A 23,397-nucleotide genomic window follows, 5' to 3' on the forward strand; every position below is an offset into this window, starting at 1 on the left:
GTTACGCGACCTAAAAGTTAACGCGTTAAAAGTTACGCGTTTTGAGCAAAACGTCAACCGGGCCTAAAACGTTTTCGCTAATATATTTTTATAGCAATTATACCTCTGTATAGTATAATACTGTATCATTTTTAAGATAAAAATGTAATTAAACAAGGAGTAAATCAGACTCAATTTTTTTTCCTGATTATTATGAACTTTTTCCCAAATGTACTCTAAAAATTGTATATTTAAGTCCTTAATATTAAAAAAGCGTTATGATAACATCTAAAATAAATATCTGTCAAGAGCAAAGCTAAGGAAAGTTAAAACAACCCTTTGCCAGATTTTTTCAAAAAGAATAATAAAAAAGAATTAAATGTACGTAATAATAATAATTGAAAATTAACATTTTCGAAAACTGGAAGAAATTCAGTTTAAATTATAATAAATTACACTGAGCAACTTTACTTTTTTAATTTTTATTATTAATTTTACAGATTATTGATCGGTCCTTGTCCACTTCAAAGTACTCCCCTCCCCTATTGATACCCTTTTCCTAGCGGCGTTTCCACTTTGTTAAGCAGTGCCGGATAGGTTCATTTGAAAAACGGCCTTTAAGTTCCCTGAGAAATTTGCTTTAATCTCATTTATAGTCTCAAAACGGCGTCCTTTTATCGATGATTTTAATTTTGGAAATAAGAAAAAATTGCAAGGAGCCATATCCGGTGAGTAGGAAGGCTGAGGGAGGACAGTTATCTGATTTTTGGCACAAAACTGAAAAATCGACAAAGCTGAGTGTACAGGTGCATTGTCATTGTGAAGCAGCCCTGAGTTGTCTCACCACAACTCCGGTCTCTCTTTGCAGATTTTTTAATCGTAAAACGCAGTGATTATATGCACGGTTACTGTTTCACCGGAGGCAAGAATTTAAAATATACAATTCCATTAAAATTGAAAAAAAACAGAGAGTATCACTTTGACATCGAATTAAGACTGACTGATATATAAAACACACCTCGTATATACAAAAAGCAAAGAGGAAATTTTCTTTCTGTAGTTTAAACCTTTTCCACAATTAAAAAAAAGTTATTGAAATATGGTACTACAGAAGAATCTTGGAAATTAGTTGTCCCTTACCGACGTACCAAACCAAACAGAAAGGAACCTAACATAACCTGAAATTTCAAACTTTGTATGTTTCTGACAAACAAATTTTTGTCAGAATCATGAAGAGAGACATCCCGACCCCACAGGGGAAGACATCCGCCTCGTGACGCTTCCAGTCGCCACACCACCCCTGCATGAAGGGAGAAAGAATAGAATAATAGACCACACATTTGGTTTCCAGTAGGAACTATAAAGAGTTTAAGTCTGAATAAATACCAGAATATATAAAACAGTCAACTAGATTAATTTTTTTTTTTGTTTTACTCTATCTACGTTCCTTACATCTGTGATGTAAATCTGACGTAAACAATTCATCAGTCCTTTATCTGGAATAAATGATGTTAATTATTTCATTAGTTCCTATGGTGACCATGAATAAAAGTGTCACTTGTCTGAATATCATTTGCTTTTAGCAGGATTTCCATGTCGATAAAAAACTAATTTTGAGTAATTAAAAAAGACTAAAGGAAATGTATTCCTCACTTTCTTTAGTACGCCTAGCATATAATATATTTTATTCCTGAGAATGACTATACGTTTTTTTTTATTTATGTCTCATGACAGACTGTCTATGACATGTAACATACAGTTTATTCCTAAAACCATGTGCACCTAGGTATAAAAGCAGAGCTGCTAAAAAGGAATTATGTACATCACCGTATCAATAAAAAATGTTTGTAAGTTTTTGCCGGTAATTTTATACAAAATAATAAAGCATATAACATTATAAGTTTAAGTTTCCAAGCACGACACCATCGGTATAAGATTATTTATATATAAATAAAATAAAATAAAATTCAACCTTACTGACAATTCAGCTGTGTTTTTCAAGTACTTTCGGTCATTCGCCCATCATCAGGAAAAGTTTTCTTTCATCAGTTTTAAAAGCATTAAAATTGAAATGAACCTAAGTAGATTGAAAAGTTATAAAATATTAAAATCATAACAACCGATAGTCATAGTGTAAAAGTAATTACGTCTGTTATATAGGAAAGTCGCAGTTGTTATGACAAGCAGTTGTCATACAAGCTGATGATGGGTGAATGACCAAAAGTACTCGAAAAACACAGACAAATTGTCGGTAAAGTTGAATTTTCATTTATTTTATTTATATATAAATATAACATTACACAAAGAAACATATGTAATAGGTAAATATCAAGAAATAGAAATATGGAGAACTTAAAAAACTAAAATCAGTTTGTACTAAGCCATCAAACCTACATATTTAAAACAAACATAATTAATAAAATCTAATCGAACTAATAACATTAAGTAGTTAATAAAAAAGTCAACAATATTTCATTCCCAAAACTTCCCTACTCTTTAAAAAAAAAATTTCTTTCTATACATATGACAACTGATAAGAGACTAAATATGTCATTAGTACAACAATTGAGCAGTACAACGATAAATGAAGTAAATTAATGAAAAAAATAAAATTAAATGGAAATTAATCTGTTTGCTACAGACAAACAAAATATTGGTATAAAATGTTAAAACTTACTGTTAATAAAAAAAAAAACAAAAAAAAACATAAAACATTAGTTCATTAACAACAGCAAATAATAAAATTTCCTTGATATGTTATTAAAAATGTACTTCTCCATTTATTTCTAACATTAAATATTTACATCATTTTATGATGTATTAATAATATCTCACTTCTTACAACCTGATTGTTGAACTTCAAGAAGGTAGCATTTTATAATGTGAAGACTGTGAAGTAAAATAAAATGCAAATGGCCTGGCTAACATTTAATAAACTGGTTCTCATAGATCGCCAAAGTTGAATAACATTGTGAGTTTCACTGCATAAAGTTGACATTTATTACAGGCTAATAACCAGCAGCTGATGTCACTTAGAATTTTTACAAAAGAAAAACATCAGTTAAGAAGAAACAAATGAAAAAACTTCATTTTTATAATACACTTAGAATAAGGCATTATAAGAAATGCTAAATTATGAAAAAAAGTAAGATTTTAATTCAGAATATGTAAATGACATCATAAACCGTAACCTGTTTTCAATTTATTGTCTACATCATTAAAATACACAGTTAATACGGATATATTAACTGTGTATTTAAATGCTTGTAAATAGCAAACTAAAAGTTTGTCTATTGTTTGTTATTGCAATGTGCAAGAACCAACCGACCAATTACTTTCAAATTTTCAGGATACATTCATGTTAACCCAGGGAAGGTTTTAAGCCACCAACCGAGGCCTAGCTCCCTTGAAGGTTAAGATATTAAAAATATTCATTATTTCTTTGTCCCCAAGGAGGGTGAAGTTGTGAATTAAATATATTCATTAAGGAAAAAATAAATTAATCCTCAGCCATGGTGTATGCCTCTCAGGCCCGGGAGGCCCTGAGTTGGCTCCGGGATTGATCTGGGCTGACCAAGCCCAAAGTGTTCTGGCTGACCGTGTTTTAATTTAGCGGCCCATTTTTTTATAATCAAAAATGAAGGGAAAGAATCCTTTAAAGCAAAGTTAACTCTTTTTATATATCTCTTCAGGTTTAAAGTACTTTATAATAGTTTGAACTTCTCAGAAAATGTCAAAATATATGGTTTTACCCATTCCTGCAAGCAAACAACTAAGCGCACATCTGAAAATTCACGTCACACCATCTAAAGAATTATACTTGACAAATATAATCATTTATATTTTATACTTCCTTGTGTTCCGTTCCTTCAGACCAAGAACTTTTTGAATGATCCTATAATTTTGTACACTTATGTACAATTGAACTTAAGAATTATTTATTCATCGGATCTTGTGTGCACCATTGTGCTGAATGCAGAGAGCGTTTCCATGTCTTTCTTGGCATGTTGCAAAACACCTCTGGAATAATCATTTGAAAGGTTCTTCCACCCTGTTACACAAATCTTCATTATCGTATATCAATGTTGACATAACTGCATAGATCTTGTCTATTCCTACAATGAATTTTCAGGTGTAGTAAGGTTTGGTTTTCATGGTGGCCATTGCAATGAGGCTAGTGATGTTAATGAATTATGGCTGATCCTGTAGCCTGGAAGTTGTTTGTTTAGAAAATTGTACACTCAAAGAGCAAAACGAGCTAAATTTTCTGTACCTAGACATGTTCCATGTTATTTTCTCTTGAAGTTAGGTACTGAACATCTTTCCAACATTTGCAAATAACAATCACCATTCACACACATTTGTCCACAATGATTACTTGTCAAGAGGCACAGGGAATTCTCCAGCACATTATAAACAAGTAAATGGAGTTCAGACTATAAAAAGGGTTTTAACTGCATTTCTCCTGCACATCAAAATCTTAATTTTCTCTTCAAAAATGAAACCTTTTTATACCACGTTGTCAGAAAGAATTCAAGATAAACATAAAACATAGAATTCAGGGAAAAATAAATTTTTGATTATTTCCTATAAGATATTTTTTAATATTCGTCAAAATTTTGTAAAAATTACATAAGAAAAATTATAGATCCTACAGGCTGAAAATATTCAATAAGGAAAATACAGCAATTTTTCTAATAATGCTCATTTAACATTATCAATCAAATTCTGGATTCAGTTTTAAAATTTTATAAATGCTAATACATTTCCCAAAAACAAGCATTTACCACAAATTTTGCCCTTAAAATAGGTGTCGTACTGTCATACTTTCTGGGTTGTCATACTTTTTTAACACCCAATATAATTTACAATTCACAAAAAAATAAGCAATTTGAAAAAAACTATAAAAGCAAGGTTGATCAGTTGCTATTAACCTGAAATATTATTTCATAAATAACATAATTTATGAAATATATTTTTTTAGTTTATCTTAAAAATGAACATTCTATAAACGAGATATCACCCAAATATGTTTACTTATATTTTAATAAAAAATTATAGATAAACATTAGTTAATTTATAAATTAACATAGATGCGTAAACATTTATGGCTGCTTAAATTTAAATAAATTGGAAATGGAATTAAAATTATTAAAAAAAGAAAAAATTTAATGTTATATAAATTCTGCTAATTTTCAAATATCACAAAAAAATTCAATAAAACTTAAAATCACATACATTAGTATTACATAAAACAGAAGCCTTATAAAACGTAGATTTACATCACATCAGAACTGTAGCTAATGACCTGTAATACAAGAATGTATTTATGTAACGAATTTCTTTCCTACTTATTAGTTGAATTGAATTTCAAGGAAAAGAAGAAATGTTAAATAACAATGTTTATGGATCAATTTTTAATAGAATATCATACCCTTTATTTTAAGTGAAAATCTAAATAAAAAAAATAAAAGTTTAAAAAATATACGATAATAGATTAAAAATTGTTCCATATTTTTAAGAAGCAGTATTGTGGATATTGAAAGTCAAACACAATACTTCTTCTTAACTATTATTAAATACAAAATAAATTAACTCTGATAATGGCAAATGAATATAAATTTTCCACGGTTATTGCAATGTTCTATAAAGATTATTAATTTTTTCATTAAACAATGCCGTACATCTGAAAGGACCAACTCGGTTAGTGTAGAACCTTTTAATTTTATCAGAAAAGAAATTATATATTCCACTACTGATCTTATTTTTAATAAATTAGCCTCAAGAAGGATAATAATCATTCTATATTTCATAATGTAAATTTTGAAAAATTAAACAAAATAATGCCAAATCGCAACAGATAAATTATGAAATGATTGTAAATTAAAAGAACTATTTTTTCAATAAGATCGAAAAAATTACGATATGACTTACCGCTAATGAACCCATGATTGTCCTGAATAAGGAGGAGTTGTTTGATCCTGTGTAGTTGCTGTTTGTTGCTGTTGTGTAAAATTGAAATCTAAGCTTCCCTCCATGCTAAGCTCATGCTTTATCACTTCATCAACATTACAATCAAAACCCCCATGGAGCGTCTCTATATTCAGGTTGAGATCATCCAATAGGGTTGGATTTAATGCACCCATTAATTGACCCATCATTGTAGCTGGCGGACTAGGGCTTGGTGACTGTGGGTATGATGGTGAGATACTCTATAAAATAAAAAAAATATTTTAAATGCGACAGTATAAAACTTCTTGTTTACCTAACAACAGAAAATAAATTTTTTATAACTTAAATTAGAACTAAGTAGACATTCAAAGGACATATTTAAATATTTATATTTACTTAAAATCTTTACTAAATGACCATTTCAATTGATAAACAATCATTCAGTACACTGGGGAAATAGTACAAATAAAAATTTTAAATATTATTTGATAAATAAGTAATACTAAAGAAACACTATAAAGTGATTTTTTTTTTTAAATCTTATTCTGTTTATTGCAAAGAATTCATTTTATTAAAGATATAGCTGAAATCAATGTTTTCTTGAGAAATCATTGAAAATACATAGAAAACAATTAACAAATTTCAATTTAAAACATAATTAAAAGAAAGATAATTAAAAGAAAGAAAGGTAATAAAGGTAAGAAAGAAGGTAAGGTAATAAAGGTAAGGTAAGAAAGGTAATTAAAAGAAAGATTGAAACTAGAATAATGGAGCATTTAAGCTAATTATAAATACTGATCTGAGAAACCAGCTTGGAAATTAGTCACAATTTTTTTTTTTTTTCAGAAACTATTATAATATATACATGTACACAAACATATTATAATAATATATAAAAACATATGCATATAATATTATAATATATATATATATATATGTACACAAGGTGTGATTAAAAATTATCCAATCTTGGCTCATAAAAACAAAAAATACTTGATCTGTTCAGTTCAGTCATTTGTCCCCCTTCAAAGTAAGGACCTTTTGATGTAACATACTTATCTCAGCAATGTTTCCATTGTTGGAAGCATTTTTAAAGTAATTTTTAGGAAGGCCTTTTATTTTTTCTCTTTAGCCTTCAAAACCACCGTATTACTTCAAAGGATGAATGAGGATGATATGTATGAATGTAAATGAAATGTAGTCTTGTACAGTCTCTGGTCGATCATTCCTGAGATGTGTGGTTAATTGAAACCCAACTACCAATGAACACCGGTATCCGCAATCTATTATTCAAGTCTGTATAAAAGTAACTGCTTTTAATAGGATTTGAACCTTAGAACTGTTGACTTCAAAATCAGCTGATAACTCTTCTCCATCTTCAAATCTCTTTTCTTAAAGTGGAATATTAGGCTTAAGAAAAAGCCAAAATCGCACAGAGCTACGTCTGGTGAGCCAGTTGAAGTCATTCAATTCCATGTTTTGCCGAAAATCTCTGGCTAAGTTGAGATGCACAGGCTGGAGTATTGTGATGAATCTTCAATTTGCATTTTCCCAAAGGTCTCTTACATTGAACAGCATCTACTAGCTGATGAAAAACAGTTTTTTAGTACTCCTTAGTGACAATTTGTCCTCAAAATCAAGAAAGACCTTCACATCAATCAAATATGACCTTCACATCCCTTCAGGATTGCCTGGCTTTCTTTTGTTGCAGAGAACTTGGAGTTTCTAATCGGATGACTTTGCTTTGCCTCAGGGTCATAGCCATAACTCATGTTTCATCTCCAACTGTAATATTTTTCATGGAATCATGTTCACTACAAGCACATTACAACATGTCTTGTGCAACTTGCAGTCTGTTTTCCTTTTGTTCATGTTTGTTCATAAGTAAGATGTTTTGAAATGAATTTTGCTGAACGAGCCTTATCCTAAGATCTTCCATTAAAATCAATTGTAATCAAATGAAATTCCTACTTCCTCCTCAAGCTCTCTAATCATTATTTAACGATCATTCATCATCCTGACACTGTACGGGAAGACCTTGTGATGATCCTGGTCACCACACCACCCCCGCCATTCCTAGCCTTGATGGGCTTTACAGGAGGTATCTCATAAACCCTCTAAACCTAGTAACACATCACAGTCATCAGTTTGGCCTCTGTCAGGTTGCCACCGATGCAAATGCCTCAGCAGAAATTTCATGTGGGGATCGCATTTCTGTAAATCAGTTAATTTGATAGCTGAGAGTTGTTAGTTATGGTAGGTGGTCAAAGTTGGAAGAAGCCATATAAAGGCGATAGTAACGTAAGTAACTTCACTGATGGAGTGAATCTTAATCCAGTTTAAAAGTAAAGAAAAAGCTGGAAACAGCTTACAAAATAAACATGAGTGTAATGATACTGTAAATTCTATGTTAATATAAACCAGACAGTACAAGATGGACTGGATGATTTCAAAAAAGATGGCAAGGTCAATTTTTTAATTCTGAATTGTTTAGAGCCCGGTTATAAATCACATTTATGTAGCTAATGATTATAAAAAAGATTAGACTAAAATTTTTTTAGTCTAATAAACTAGTCAAATTTTTACTAGTTTATTAAATAAACTAGTAAAATGTAATAATATTATTTAAATAATATCAGGTTTATTCCGTTAATAAAACTGGATATCATAATAATATTGCAAAAAAGTATAATAAAAATAAAATAAAGCTTAAATTTTACTTACAATCTTCTTTCCATATATTATTAAATACAAATTACTTTAAAGTTTAATATAAAATGTCAGATAAGATTTAACAATAAGAAAATTAATTCTACTTCAATTTATTGATAATATCATATGATATAGCCTATTTATATCTCTTGGATTCCAAATCATCTTTTGTTAGTACAGAAATAAAAAAGTCAATTTTAATAGAAGCTTTAAAGAAATGAAATTTTACATATACAACTTTACCTACTTGTACACATTTTTATTTATATTATATTAAAATCAGATAAGTTAAGCAGAAACATAACCGTTAAAAAATAATATAATAACAAAAAACTTATTAACATTTCCATTTAAAAACAAAATTTATTTGACAAATTTTGTTACTATTACAAAACAATATACTCTAAAACAAACTAAAAATCAATAATAAATAATAATCTAAAAACTAGTTGTTATGACCATGGTTAATTATTTTTGCATATTTAAATAAAGCAATGAACTACCCCGGCTATAGGCTCAAGGCCAAATATACACTATCGACCTACTCAAATATTTATGGTGAAAAATAGTTTTTTGTAGCATCTGGAAAACATCAAGCCCTTATGAGGATTTGAACCCAGCAACTTCCAAATGAAACACAAGAGATATTACTACTCAGCCACAGAAGTTAGCATAATAAATACCATTAGGTATGGATTTAAAGAACACATTTTAAAAATATAACGGTAATATTTTTTGGAAAAAGTATAAAGATAGATTCAACAAGGATAAAAATAAAGATTTGTTCTATTTAAAATTAAATATATAATTTTGGAACAAATATCTACGACATTTTATATATTCATGTAAAAGTAAAGAAAACTAATTTTTTTAGAAAATAAAAAAATTTTTTTAATATAACCTCCTTCATCAAGTTTTTAGATCCCATCCTTATAGTTTGATTTATCCAAGTCTTCAAAACAGGTAGATATTTTGGCAATAAATTCATCATTTCATGAAAATCTCTTTCCAGCAAGAAATTTTCTCATAACTGAAGTCAGATTACTGTAGAAAGTGCTAAGTCCAACAAGTAAGAAACATGAAAAAGAATTTTCTACCATAATTCAAACAATTTTACTGTTGCAATCATTCAGTAGTGTGCTGGTCTTAGTGAAAATGAACCTTCTTTTTCATGAAATGTGGTTGTTTTTTCTTTATTTCCTCACTTAGACGATCCAGCAAAGAATATTGTGCCGTTATCGTTTTAGCTTACTCCAGAGACAATGAAGATTAAGCCATGAACATCTCAAAAGACAGTGGACAGCATCTTGCTTGCCGAATGAACAATTTTTGCTTTCCTTGGAACAAGTTCCCGGACTGCAACTGACAGTCATTGTCTCGACTGTTCCTTAGTTTCATTCAAGTCAGTAATAATGTATCCAAGTTTCATTAACTTCTATGAAACTGTATAAAAATTCCTATCAATTACATTGAAATAGCCCCAAACTATTCTTAGGAATTTTTACCGGTTAATATTTTTGATCGATTATTACTATATTTGCGTAAAAATGAAGCGCTCATTCATTTGAGATATCTACAGTCTTAATGATCTCACACATTTTCAATATTCTACCATTCATTTATATAATGGATTTTTTCAATATTCTCTCCAGTTGTAACCTCAACAGGCCATCTAGAACATTCAGCGCCATTTGGATCCATATGATCACTCTAAAACAATCAAACCACTTGTAAACTGTTCTAATCGATGGAGCTGATTAATAATAATATTTATCCAGCCTGTCTCTAATTTCATTCGCAGTTTTGCCCTTCAAAAAGTAATGTTTGATCACCACACATAATTTTCTTTCAACTGGAAATCACAGCACTCAATCCAAATAAATGACTGCCAACAGCAGAATTATGAATTAATTTGACTGAAAATCGGTGTATGCTCCTAGCAGAGATGTGAGAATTAAGAATGATGTTACCAATGTACTATATGAGTGTTATTTCTTGACTGCAGAATTTTATCAAACACCTCTCATATACGCAAGTTCTTATCTTATTTTAAATGATAACGTTAATGCTATGAATGATAAAAATATAAAGGACAGTTCCTGAATGGATTTTTCCAGAAGCTAGAAAAAAAATACGAATCAAATGATATGAATCCATACTATCAAGACAATACCACTTTAAAAAAAAATTGAGGTGAATATAAAAACATAAAAAATACAACAAACACGATGAAAAATTTCAAAACATAACCCTCTGCAAAAAATTCTCTTGATAGTGGTCTGGGATTTCAAACACGTACACAACTGACTTCCTGAAGCTGGGTTGACTGTAAATTCTGCATGATATTTAGAGAAGTTAAAACATCCTAGGAGTAATGTTGTGTTTGACAATCCATGGAGCCAACAATTCTGCAATACAATAATGCTCAAACAAACAGACAAAATGCACCCCCGAGGCTCTTGTGAAATCGAAAATTCAATCATTCACCCTCCATATGCACAAGATTTTTCTCTCTGTAATTTTCACCTCTTTCTGCATATAAAGAGGGATATTAAGGATATACGTTTCACCATAAATAATAAACTGAAGCATATAGTAAGATCAAGGATCAAGGAAAGACTGTCAAGCATTCTTTACTGATGGAATGAGAAAACTGTTTACCATCGAGAGAAATGTGTAGCCATAAATGATGACTACATAGAAAAACAGATGTAAGTTTTTAAAGTAAGTAAGATGTACTTTTATGCCGTATTTTACTATCTCTTTTCACTTCGAAGTTATATTAAGACCTGTGCATTAAATTTCAGCTACTTCTTGTGCATACTTTCTCTATTGGGTGTACACCTATACTGGATTTGATTATACGCTAATTAAAGACCTAAAGTTGAAGAATCCCTGAATCCTATATATTAGTACAACAGTTTAATCGATAAAACAATTAAAACATCCCTAAAATTAACAAAAACCTAACGGAATATTTAAAACTTAACATATGAACACAAATCTTTTTTTGAAGGGAATAACGTATCATAAAATAAATAAATATAAGAAAAAATTTTATTCATGAAGAAGGTTTTTATAAATAAGTGATGCTTTATAACATTCTAATAAACCCACTTAAACAATTTAGATAAAAATATTATATTTAATAACATATTATTATCTTTTTAACAAAACGATAAGTAAATGGAAATTTATCTTAATGAAATTATATGAGAAATGCAGATAAAATGAACACAGCATCTTACTTAAAAACCTCTTTTTATTTAAAAACTGATAGTTTTTATAAAAAAAACTAATTAAAAACAAATAAAACCAAAATACCTGTTTAGGAGTATTGTGTGTGTTATGGCAACCACAAGGTTGAGGCCCTCTATGTATTGGGCACTGTGGATAAGGATTATATGGAGGTTGATACGGAGGAGGTGTTGGATACATGAACTGCCCGGGTGCTTCTGCTGTTACACCAAGCCTCATAGTTTGTTCCAAACTACCAGCAAGTTGTTCTGGACTATAGTATGGAGTCCAGTCGGGTTCAACAGCCGGTATTGGAGATAACCTTCCACAACTAGATGCATTCGATGATGCTCGTGGCCGGAAATCAGGGCTACAAAATAAAAATTAAAAATTAAAACACTGGTAATTATAAAACAAATTAATATACATTTAAAAAACCCATTGAATTCTTGTAAAAAAAAAATATTAATGTTGAGTAATACGTTTGGTATAGGCCTATTCTGGAGCTAATGAACTGCTCAGATATGATATAGATGAACAAAAGTATGTTTTAAAATAAAATATACCACTGCAACTAACAATACAATGAGTCATATCAGGAACAAATGACTCTTAATGTAAATTATACGATATAGTTAGCCATATTTAAAACAAAACCAATATATCGTGGCAGCATTTCTCATTACTACAAGCAAGCACGTAAAACAGGTCTAACTGGATGCGATATAGAAGATATAAAAATATATGTCTCTCAATTTATGTCTTAAAAATAATTCATAAAGGTATAAACACATTGTCATAAAAGTTTCTAGATAAAATTATTATTGTTATCTCTTAATAGAGTTGAAGATACACTGAATCCATCAAAATTTTTTAAGTTACATAAACATACAATTTACAAGTATAAAGAATATCTCTTTCTTTGTAAGTAATGTAAAATATTTTTAATCTTCTTTACTAAATGTATTAATACAGCGGTTTCCAAAATATGTTCTATAGAACACCAGTGTTCTACGAAAATTGAATGACTGACTGAACCGTGAAAACTAAGGAAAATTAAATAAGTCTGAAATCATTTTAAAACCTTCAAGCTCAAAAATGTTTGAAAATCAAAATGCCCAAGGTTGTCGATCTTGTATACCTAGAAGATATTTTCGCTAAGTACAATGAAATAAACTTATCATTAGAAGGAATGAATATCACATTGTTTAATACAAAAGAAAAATTGCATTTAGGAATTTACAATTCTGGATTTCAACAGTCGAACTGAATAATTTTAATTGTTTTCCTATTTCACATGAATTTTTGGCCGAAACAAATTCTAAAGTAGTTATAATAAATTTCCAACATACTTTTAGAACACTTGAATGACTTACAAACACTTCTTTTATATTTTTCCAAAACCTAGTGAAGGCAATTACTTAATTCAGACCCCATTTACAACCCTATAGGCTTTAGCGCAAGCGATTATAAAAATTTAATAAATTAATTACAGACTATGATTTAAAACAATAGTATAAGAAAGAGCCAATAGATCATTTCTGGACATTCATTAAGAGAAGATTACCCTATTGCAACAAAACTAGTTATTCATGTTTCCCTTTTCCGACACATTTATGCGAGGCATGACTTATATATTATGCAGCTTATTATGAATCAAATCGGTTTAATTTTTAACAAAAAAAAAAGGATATATGAAAAAATTATTAAAATTATTAATTTATGATTATTAAAATTGAAAATTCAATTTTCTAATGTTGTCACCGATATCAAAAAAATCTGTAATTTAAAGACTTAAAAACATTGAAGACATTAAAAACAAAATGTTACAATAATTATATGCATGGTATTAGTTTATTTTACAATTTTTATGTTTTAAATAATTATGATTTGGAAATAAATATTTGCTATGTTTTTAATGCTTAGATGTATTCGCTTATTTCATTTATTATTTATAATTGCTTGGATTTACCTACCTTATAAAATAACCATATGTTTCATTAAAACTTTAAGATTTGTGAAATGTTCCATAGTAAGAAAGGTTTGGGGAATGCTGTTATAATATTTGTACGTACTACATTAATGTAATTAATTATTAAGCATTAATATTATAAACTGCCTGTGTACCACACATACTGTAAGCATATTAAGCATACTGTAGTAGTGTATACTGTTCATGGCAAAAAAATGAATCCTATTATTTGATTTTTCACTTTTACAAATATTTTTAATAAAATACATGCCAAAAATGTCTATAATAAAGTAAGTATTAAGTTACTTGCATTAAGTTCATCCTGGGGTAAATGGAAATCAAGGACAAACAGAGTGGGCAGCAGATACCTAGTTGATTTAAATACCATAATCCGTTTCAATCATAAGCAATGTTTCAATATATAGACCATCCGCTTCCACTACATTCCATCTTTCTTATCATTCAATCTTCATCCCTTTGACAGACAATATACAAACTATGTCAGCCACCTACCTTGATTTAATTTGTAGAACCATATTTGATAGATTTGGAAGAGTATCAACTTTATTGGGGCTCAGGGTGGTTATGTGTATAGTAATAATATGTCAAGACTCTTGATTTTTTTATCTTGGAGAAGTTTACAAATAAAACAAAAGCGTGAATTAGTGGCCATGTGAGGTGCCTGTCATGAGGAATTGTCCTATTCCTCACAAAGAGAAGAAAATGAATAATAATTAATTAGAGGAAACCATTTTTAGGATAACAATAATAAGCATGAATACCTAATATTGTTTATTTTTTTTTATTTCTCACATAAATTTCCAAAACAATGTTGGCATAATTATTACACTATAATTTTTTTCATCGATCGGTCAATTATTGCAATTCCTAATATTTTTTTAATCGTATTTCAATCATACCGTATGCAACCAGTAACTATTCGTTACATATTACAATCTTTATATTTCTCAAAATGTTTTGTTATCGCAATAAATTTTATAAAATAGTAAGAAAAAAAAGAAGTCAACTTACCTCAACTGAAATCCAGGAAGCGGTGATTCTGGGAAAAGGTCAAGACTTTCTGATATAGAAGAACTTGGACTAGGAGTAGCATCTAGACCGTTTCTCATCGCTTCAACTTTCTTTTTGACTCTACCTCTACGTTTTTCAAACTTTGAAGTTTCCATCGACGTTGCTCTACGTCTTGCTGATTTACCAGGTTTTGCATCTGGATTTATCATCCACCATGATGATTTTCCAGTACCCTCATTTTGGACCCGCATAAATCGATTATGGAGCGATAAATTATGCCTTATCGAATTCTGTAACAACAAAAATAAACAAAATATTACATTATTTGTTTTAAGTATGAAAATATATACGATTAAAATAGAAAAAAACTTATCAGAGCCGAAATACTGTTCAAATAAATTAATAATTTAACCAGTTTTATTGTAATTTTTAGTAGTATTTATTTTGGATACTGTTATTGTAAAAAGACTATTATCGTTTTCTATTATATACACTGCAATCTTGCAATCTGTTCAACTAGTGAACAATAAGCAACCCTCCACAGCCCAATGAGATGAGGATACGTATGAATGTAAATGAGGTATGGTCTTGTACAGATACAGGCTGACCGCTTCTGATATGTGTGGTTAATTGAACCCCAACCACCAAAGTACACTGATATCCACTGTCTAGTACTCAAATCCGTATAAAAGCAACTAACGTTTACTAGGACTTAAACTCAAAACCTTTGCCTTCGAAAATCAGCAGTTAAACAACTGATTTGCGATGACGAGTTAACTGCTAGACTAGCCTGGTGGATGGAAAAGAAGTACTGATGCAAAATTTTCTCTCACAGATATCTTTTTCTGATCAATTTTGCCATAACTACAGTATTCAACGATGTTGATGAATCAACATAATAAAAAAGAACTTCACGATGTATTAATTTTGAATATATAAAATATGAATTGTACTTACTAGCAAAATTCTAATTTTTATTTCTGCTTTATATTTTCTTCTTCAGTTACTAATAGATTTACAAAACACTATAAATTGTAGGCTATTTACATAAGAAGACTCATTCTACGGTTTGGATTCTCATAAGGCAGTAAATCTGCTATTCTGACTGCAAAACATTGACATAGCAGTCTGCAAAAATAGGCTCCTTCCCATAATGTAGCGCTGTACACCTCACGCATTTTCAAACGGCTTGCAATTAAAATTTTTCATAACTTACTGGACTATCCAACATAAATAAAAAGTAAAAATCTTCTTAATTAAAATTTTGGAATCTAATCACACTCAGTTTATTACAGATACTTCAGTACCTAAATGTAGATTTGGTATTTGTATGTTATCGAACCACCCTTTTTTGTTATGCAACTTCTTCAGAAGTAAAATTACAAAATACTTTACATTACCTTGACTCCATGTACTAACTAATCATACCTACATAAACATAACCTTTTTTTACTGTTTAGGCTCCGGGAATCACTGTCAGGTATTACTTCTGAGGATGAACGAGGATAATATGTATGAGTGTAAGTTATGTGTAGTCTTGTACAGTCTCAGGTTGACCGTTTCTGAGATGTGTGGTTAATTGAAACCCAACCACCAAAAAACACCAGTATCCACGATCTAGTAATCAAATCAGTACAAAAGTTTAACATAACCTGCACTCGCTACCTTCGTCTAATTGACGTTAAGTAGCGCGCGTATAATATTCTTATTCGTATATAACGTTAATCAGATGTTAGCGAGCAATGCGAGTGTGGGTTATGTTTGGTTATGTTATATTGATAATGTATGATTCGTTGGTACACGCTAAAAGTATCTAAACAACCTACGGTCGCTTCGCTCGCTAACAGACATTTTTCTCTGTTTAATACATTATAATAATACGTTTAATACCTTGTTTTTTGAAGCGCATCAAAGAAGATGTTTAAAAAAAGTGGGGGTGCAAAAACAAACAAGTACCGTCGATTTTTAATTTTTAATTATATTTTATATCATATACTATACTAATGTATCAATAACTGATTGTTTACTACTTATTTATCATTCAACAGGCAATAAGTCCACGTATGGAGATCGTTATTATTATCAAGACTAGTTTGGGAGTCGAGTGAATTTCCTTCAAAAAACAAGAGTGAGAAAAAACACAAGAAAACGAAAAAGCTAGATATGAAAGTCGCGACTTTTCGTTCAAAAAAAGAAACATACCCCAACACGATAACCGGTATTTTCATTATCTTTAATCGATAAGTTCTACATGTTTTTAATATTTCACACGACGCAAAATGAATTTGTCACTTTTATTCTTTTCCAACAGCAAGCCAACTTAGGTTGGCTTTATAAAAATAAATTACGATTTCTCTATATTTAGTCAGACGGCACAGGCTATAACTCCTTTTTTAAAAACTGAATTTTTCGAAAAACAATCCGTCAGATGGCGCAAGCTATCAGGCTTCAGAAAATACTAGAATGTACCGAACGGTAATTATGAAAACTTTTTTTAATAAATTATACATATAAATATAACAGAATTCGAATTAAAAAAAATATTTAAAAGAATTAAATAAAAAAAATAAAATTAATATATATATGTTTTTTTTTTGTTTTTTTTTTTAAACTATATATACGGAGTATTCTAAAATGGTGGGCAGGCAATACTTTTTCGGATTCTACTTGTAAAATTAAAACAAAAAATATCCGTAGATAAAATGACAATTTCTCCTTCGTTCTCCCACTGTCCGCCATTTTGTTATTTTTACATAAAAATATATATCTCAAGTTCGGATAGACGAAGAACCACATTAATATTTGGTAAGCGTCTTGGCAATAAAGTTATAAAATTACCAAAAAATCAGGAATTAAATACCTTCGCAAATTACAATAAGGGCGTGAGTTGTTTTATTATTCAATTTATATAGTTGATTTATTAATTCATAAATACCTATAGTTTTACACACACACACACACACGCACACGCACACACACACACACACACACACACACACACACACACACACACACACACACACACACACACACATATATATATATATATATATATATATACACTTTCTCTCTCACGCGCACGCGCGGAGACCTGTTAATTTGTAATATAAAAAATACTAATTAATATTACTTTTCAATAACAAAAAGTAACAAATTTTATAATCCTTTTTCTTCAACCAAAAAAAGTTCTTGTCAAATAATAAAAGTACCGAGCGTAATTTAATATTTTATATACGTAGATAGTTTTAGAGCACGCCTCCCATTAAAAAAGCCATTCATCAAATCGGTTAGATTTATTCCTGATAACCTCATGTGTTAGTTCAACCTATCGATATATATATTATGAAATAATCAGTTAGCTACGATCGACCCCGACGGCGGCGCCGAGGCGTCGATCCACAGACCAGGAAACGGCGCCTCCCTCACGCGAACCGTACAAAAAAAACCGCAAAAATTCACAAAGACGAGATTGAACTGGCGGGTTGAAAAAAAAAAGAATTTAAACCTATCATAAAAGGGCCAACTATAATAGGTATGTACTGTTCAAACCGGAGTAGCAGTAAAACCAGGGAAAATTCGAATAAAGAACTTTGATATATTTCCCGTCAATTTACAGAGGGACACCGATTCAACTGAAGGAAATAGAAATATATGTTGAAAAAAATATATAAGTTTCTTTTTTCTATGAATTATTCCAACGAATTATAAATAAAAAAAACCGAGTTTAATAATAATTCATTCAGACCTGACAAAAATTAATGCGTAAAACTATAAGCCAACTCCAACTGTCATCACAAACTCAATTTTATAAAATAAAGTTGCTATCTCAATTTATTATAACGGAGTTTTTTTTGTATTTTAAAATACAGCAAATGTCTACAAATACTTATTCGAAAACATTGTTATAAAAACTGCGCCATGCTTTTAACTAAATATTTTCATTACTTTTAATTTTAAAATTTAATAATTATTAGATTTATTTATCGGTTATTTATTAGATATTTATATAATTTATTTTTTACTTTTCAGTGCATTTTTATATTTGTTAATAAATTATATTTTTTTGTTTAAAATTCTCAATTTGATTTAATTCTTATTTTTTACTTTTTAGAGTTTTTAGGTTTTTCTAATTTGTTTCCTTTTTTTATTAATGTTAATATTAATATTAGTTAAATAAAAGCTTTTTTTAAAAAATAATTTTTTATATGTAATCAAATATATTTTTGTAATTTTTGTTTGTTTTTTTGTATTTTTTTTTAAGACTAAAAAAAAGTACAAATATTTATTTTTACACATTGAAGTTACATACGTGTATCAAATTTCAATCATTTTCATACGACAGTTCATGAGAAATGAAAATTTTCAACTAAACGCATAAATTTATCGTAGGGGTAGCGCGTGGTGGCGTGGGGGTGGGTCATATCAAATTCCGACACCGTAGTGCTGTATTGTCATCGAAGTTACATACGTGTACCAAATTTCATTGATTTTTATACGATAGATCAAAAGATCTATCATGATGCAACAGCAGTTGCAAGATTTAATTATTCCTAAAGCGAGTTAAATAAAAGCTTTTAATAACGGAGTTTTTTTTTTGTAATGAAAACAATCAAAAATATTTTTCTTTCATTTTTTAATTTGAAACCATTGTATAATGGTTTCAAATTAAAAAATGAAATTAAAAAATTACAAAAAAATTTTCAAATTCAAGGACGTATAATAATTTAACGAAAAAATAAATTAGATCATTTATAAATATGTGCAAACGGTCTGTAATAATTGTTTAATGATAAACAGATATAAAAATAGATAATGATTTATCAAAAATGTTTTGTAACGACTTAGTCGTGTAAAAAGGAAACAAAAAAGTAGTGTTAGATTTTCTTACGGCCAAAATAAATTTTAAAAAATATCCTAATAAACGAAACTTTTTTTTTTACAAAACTATCGGTCTTGATAAGGTTTGGTAAGGTGTAACAATAAGATGAAAGGTAAATACTGTGAGACGTTTGGGAGTGGACGGAGAGTAAAAATAATTATAAACCGGCTAGGGATAAAACCTTTCTCTTTTATTCTTAACTTGAATCGAGGAACGATCTTTCTTAAAGATTATTATAGACGAACATTTTTTGAAGCAATACAAATTTGATTTCAGCGTTATTTTCTGCCCTTCCGCTTTCAGAATTTGAGTGCTAAAAGTAGTTTTGAGAATCTAGGTACTCCGAAACGCGTCGACTTCGAACGTAAGAGTGACAATGTCACGAAGGGCAGAAAATAACACTCAAATTATGATAATCCTTGCAGAAATATAAAATATTGTGAAAATTTTAACGTAAATTTTATTAAAAAAAAAACTGTTAATTCATTTTTTTCGGATTAAAATTTGTAAACCAATTTTTTTTAAATATCTAGGAAAATATGTTTTATATAAATATATAAAATAATCGAAGATAAGTAAAACTTTATTATTTAAACGAGTGATGCGCTGAATTTTCTTTATAATTCAAGTAAATGATACGTCTGCCAGCAAATGCCTGTTTACTCATAATTTTATATAAATATATATATTATTTACTAAATTTGAAGTAATATACAAACAGCTAAAAATAATAGTAAACAGTCTAAAAACCACGTATTATAAGTTTCATTTTTTGTAATACACAGTTCTTTTAATAAAAAAATATATATATATATATATATATATATATATAATAAGTTTATACAAGAAATAAATATCAAAGATTAAAAACAACTGCCAAAAAAAAAAATTGCTGACAAACACTGCTCTTTATTATAGGATAATTAAACAGCGTGCGGGTGACAATTCTGTATATAGTATAATTTTGTTTTCAATTTTTTTAAATTTATTGAAACATATAGCCTACGACACTCCCGGTAACGAAAGGATTCCAACGCTAGATCATACATCTAAATCGGTTCAGCCGTTCAACTGCAACTGTGAAACAAACATACATACATTTTTTAATTTATTTTATTTATTTTTTTAACCTCCGGTACCACCGTCAGGTATTAATCATAGGATGAGGTGAATGACAATTTTTGTAGCGAGTGAAAATGCCATGCCTGACCGGGATTCGAACCCGGGACCACCGGATGAAAAGCCTAGACGCTACCATTCGCGCCACGGAAGCCGGAAAATACACGTACATACCCCTTAATACATTACACTTCTTTTTCGTCATAAATTATTACACTATAAAACCTCAGCGAGCAATTTTTAAAAGTAAATTAAGATATTTTAGTTTTCCAAAGGCACTAAAAACAGCTGTTTTCAATTCTTACAAATTCGTAAATTTTTTTTATCAATCCGGTTTATAAAAACCAATAAAAGTCGGTTTTTCATAAACTTAATTAAACCGATTTTCTCAAAATAAAATGTTTAACAGGTTTTGATAAAATAATAAAATTTAAGGATTTATCAGTCGTTTAACAAAGTTAAGTTATTGTACTTCAAATTTAAAAAAATGTTTTTCTGTTTTACGTTGGTTATCGTAAAAACGACGGAAAATCCGGTTCTGGAACCTATTATATTCCATTTTTCAAATAAAAAAATATAAGAAACCATCAAGTTAACCCCTAATACATCGAAATTTCACCGGGGGAACAGAAATCTGCGCGAAATGTTTCGCTAGCCGAAGCGTTTTCGGATATATGTTTGGTTGAACTTTTTTCTTATTTTAATAATCCTTGAAGAATTCTTTTTTCTAGAATCGGTTTTCAGATTATTTCCCTTTAGTTTTGAATCGCCTGCATGCATACGAGTATATATATTTATGTAGTCTACGATACTCCTGGTAAAGAAAGGATTCTAACGCGGGGTCATACATCTAAATCGGTTCAGCCGTTGAGCTGCTACGGTGAAATAAACATATACACGCGTTCATACATACACCCTAAAAACAACATCGCATTATTTTTTGGAGAACCGGCCTCCGTGGTGGCCGGTTTTTACGACATGAAGGACGCTTAATGCAAGTTCCGGAGATTAAACAAAAATAACGCGTCAAAATATGTAACACCATAAGAAGTCAAGATATACGAGTATTAATATAAAAAAAAATCCGTTTTCTTTTTTCGGCAGCCGTGTTCAACCGACTTGGCTCAAAACACATTTAATCTATCTACAACTTCGGATATGTTATATATTAATTTAATTAAATTATCGAGTAATTAAATTAATTATGTCACTACGGTACGTCAGATTAATAAAGAAGAAGTCAACAGATGAAAGATCACAGATTCGATTCCCGACTTGAACGTGATATATTTACGGTTTATTATCATTATGAAAACGCAAAAGTAATGATATAATTTCTTTAATTATCGCTTATATCTGTTTAAAAAAGATCGTATTTTTTCAAAATATTTAATAATTCATTATTATTATTATTATTATTTTACGCCTTTCGTTTAGTTAGTCGATTGAATTTCAAACGAAAGAATTCTAATTTAAATAAACGTATAAATTTTAAAATGCGCTTTGGGAACTTACTTAATAGAAGTATACACAAGAAAAGATTCTTGACATTTAACTTGTTCTGTCACAGTAAATATTTGCAAAAAACTGCGCAGTTGTCTCGAACGCAAGCGTAGACGGGCTAGAACTGTCATCGGTAAGAAGTTAACATTAGTAATACTAAGATGGTAAGCGGCTCACTGACCCCAAAAGCAAGAACGTCGTCGCATTATGCACACATATACACGTCAAAAAAAAGTAACAATAACAATAAAAAGAGATATATAAAAAAAGAAACTGAACACGATTTAAATAAGTACGTTACACGTGTTAAACGAAAGGAATTTTTCAGATTCCTTTACGGAAGAACTGCATCGCCGAAGAGTAATTTTTTATTTTATTTTTTTTCAGCGAGCTTAAATATGACTAATCCTTCTGTCAACAACTGTAAAGACACCATAGAACAGTCCAGATTAGCTTTTCAACATTCCAAGACAATATTATTTTTATTTATAAAAAAAAAAAAAAAAATTGTATGAAAATATTTAGTTAAAAAAACCAAAAAACATTTTTAAATTTTTCCTACAGAAGAAAAAGGATAATCATGAAAATCGTTCAAGGTGACTGTGTAAATGATTTATGCGTTTCATTCATTATGGAAACACTAATGACTCACCAACACATTCACAAGTGCATGTGTGTTTGTCACTGAATTCGGTTTAAGGTAGTTTTAAAACGAACAAACAGAAGACTACGTATTTTAAAGAAATCTGTAAAACAATCTTTCATCAAAAGACGGATTTTTAATTACATTTTTAGAAAATTAATAAAACGAAAAAACCGGGAAAATAATGTAATTAAGATATAGGATCGCCAGAAAAATATAACAGAATTATAATTTTTTATACGGAAAAATTGAAAGTAAAATTATATTATTTACTTTAGAAACCGTAATTTTGTAAAATATTATTTTTATTTCGATAAAATTAAATATAATTATTTTTACTTACCGGTCTAGGTAGCGCTATAGCAGACC

The 23,397-nt window shown here is 29.4% G+C and overlaps 1 protein-coding gene across 2 annotated transcripts in view; it reads right to left on the reverse strand.

The window, feature by feature from the left end:
• foxo (forkhead box, sub-group O) overlaps positions 1 to 23,397 on the reverse strand; it is a 480,629-nt gene that overhangs the window by 30,062 nt on the left and 427,170 nt on the right. For both annotated transcript variants that reach the window (XM_075359360.1, XM_075359361.1), the window contains exons 2-4: positions 14,885 to 15,174; positions 11,968 to 12,250; positions 5,914 to 6,191 (exon numbers count right to left, since the gene is read on the reverse strand). In XM_075359360.1, the coding sequence (XP_075215475.1) occupies positions 5,916 to 6,191; positions 11,968 to 12,250; positions 14,885 to 15,174 (849 nt within the window). In that variant the 3' untranslated portion in view covers positions 5,914 to 5,915. The remainder of the gene's footprint in view (positions 1 to 5,913; positions 6,192 to 11,967; positions 12,251 to 14,884; positions 15,175 to 23,397) is intronic.

The sequence above is a fragment of the Lycorma delicatula genome, chromosome 3 (genome assembly GCF_047948215.1).
Source record: "Lycorma delicatula isolate Av1 chromosome 3, ASM4794821v1, whole genome shotgun sequence".
Taxonomy (NCBI): domain Eukaryota; kingdom Metazoa; phylum Arthropoda; class Insecta; order Hemiptera; family Fulgoridae; genus Lycorma; species Lycorma delicatula.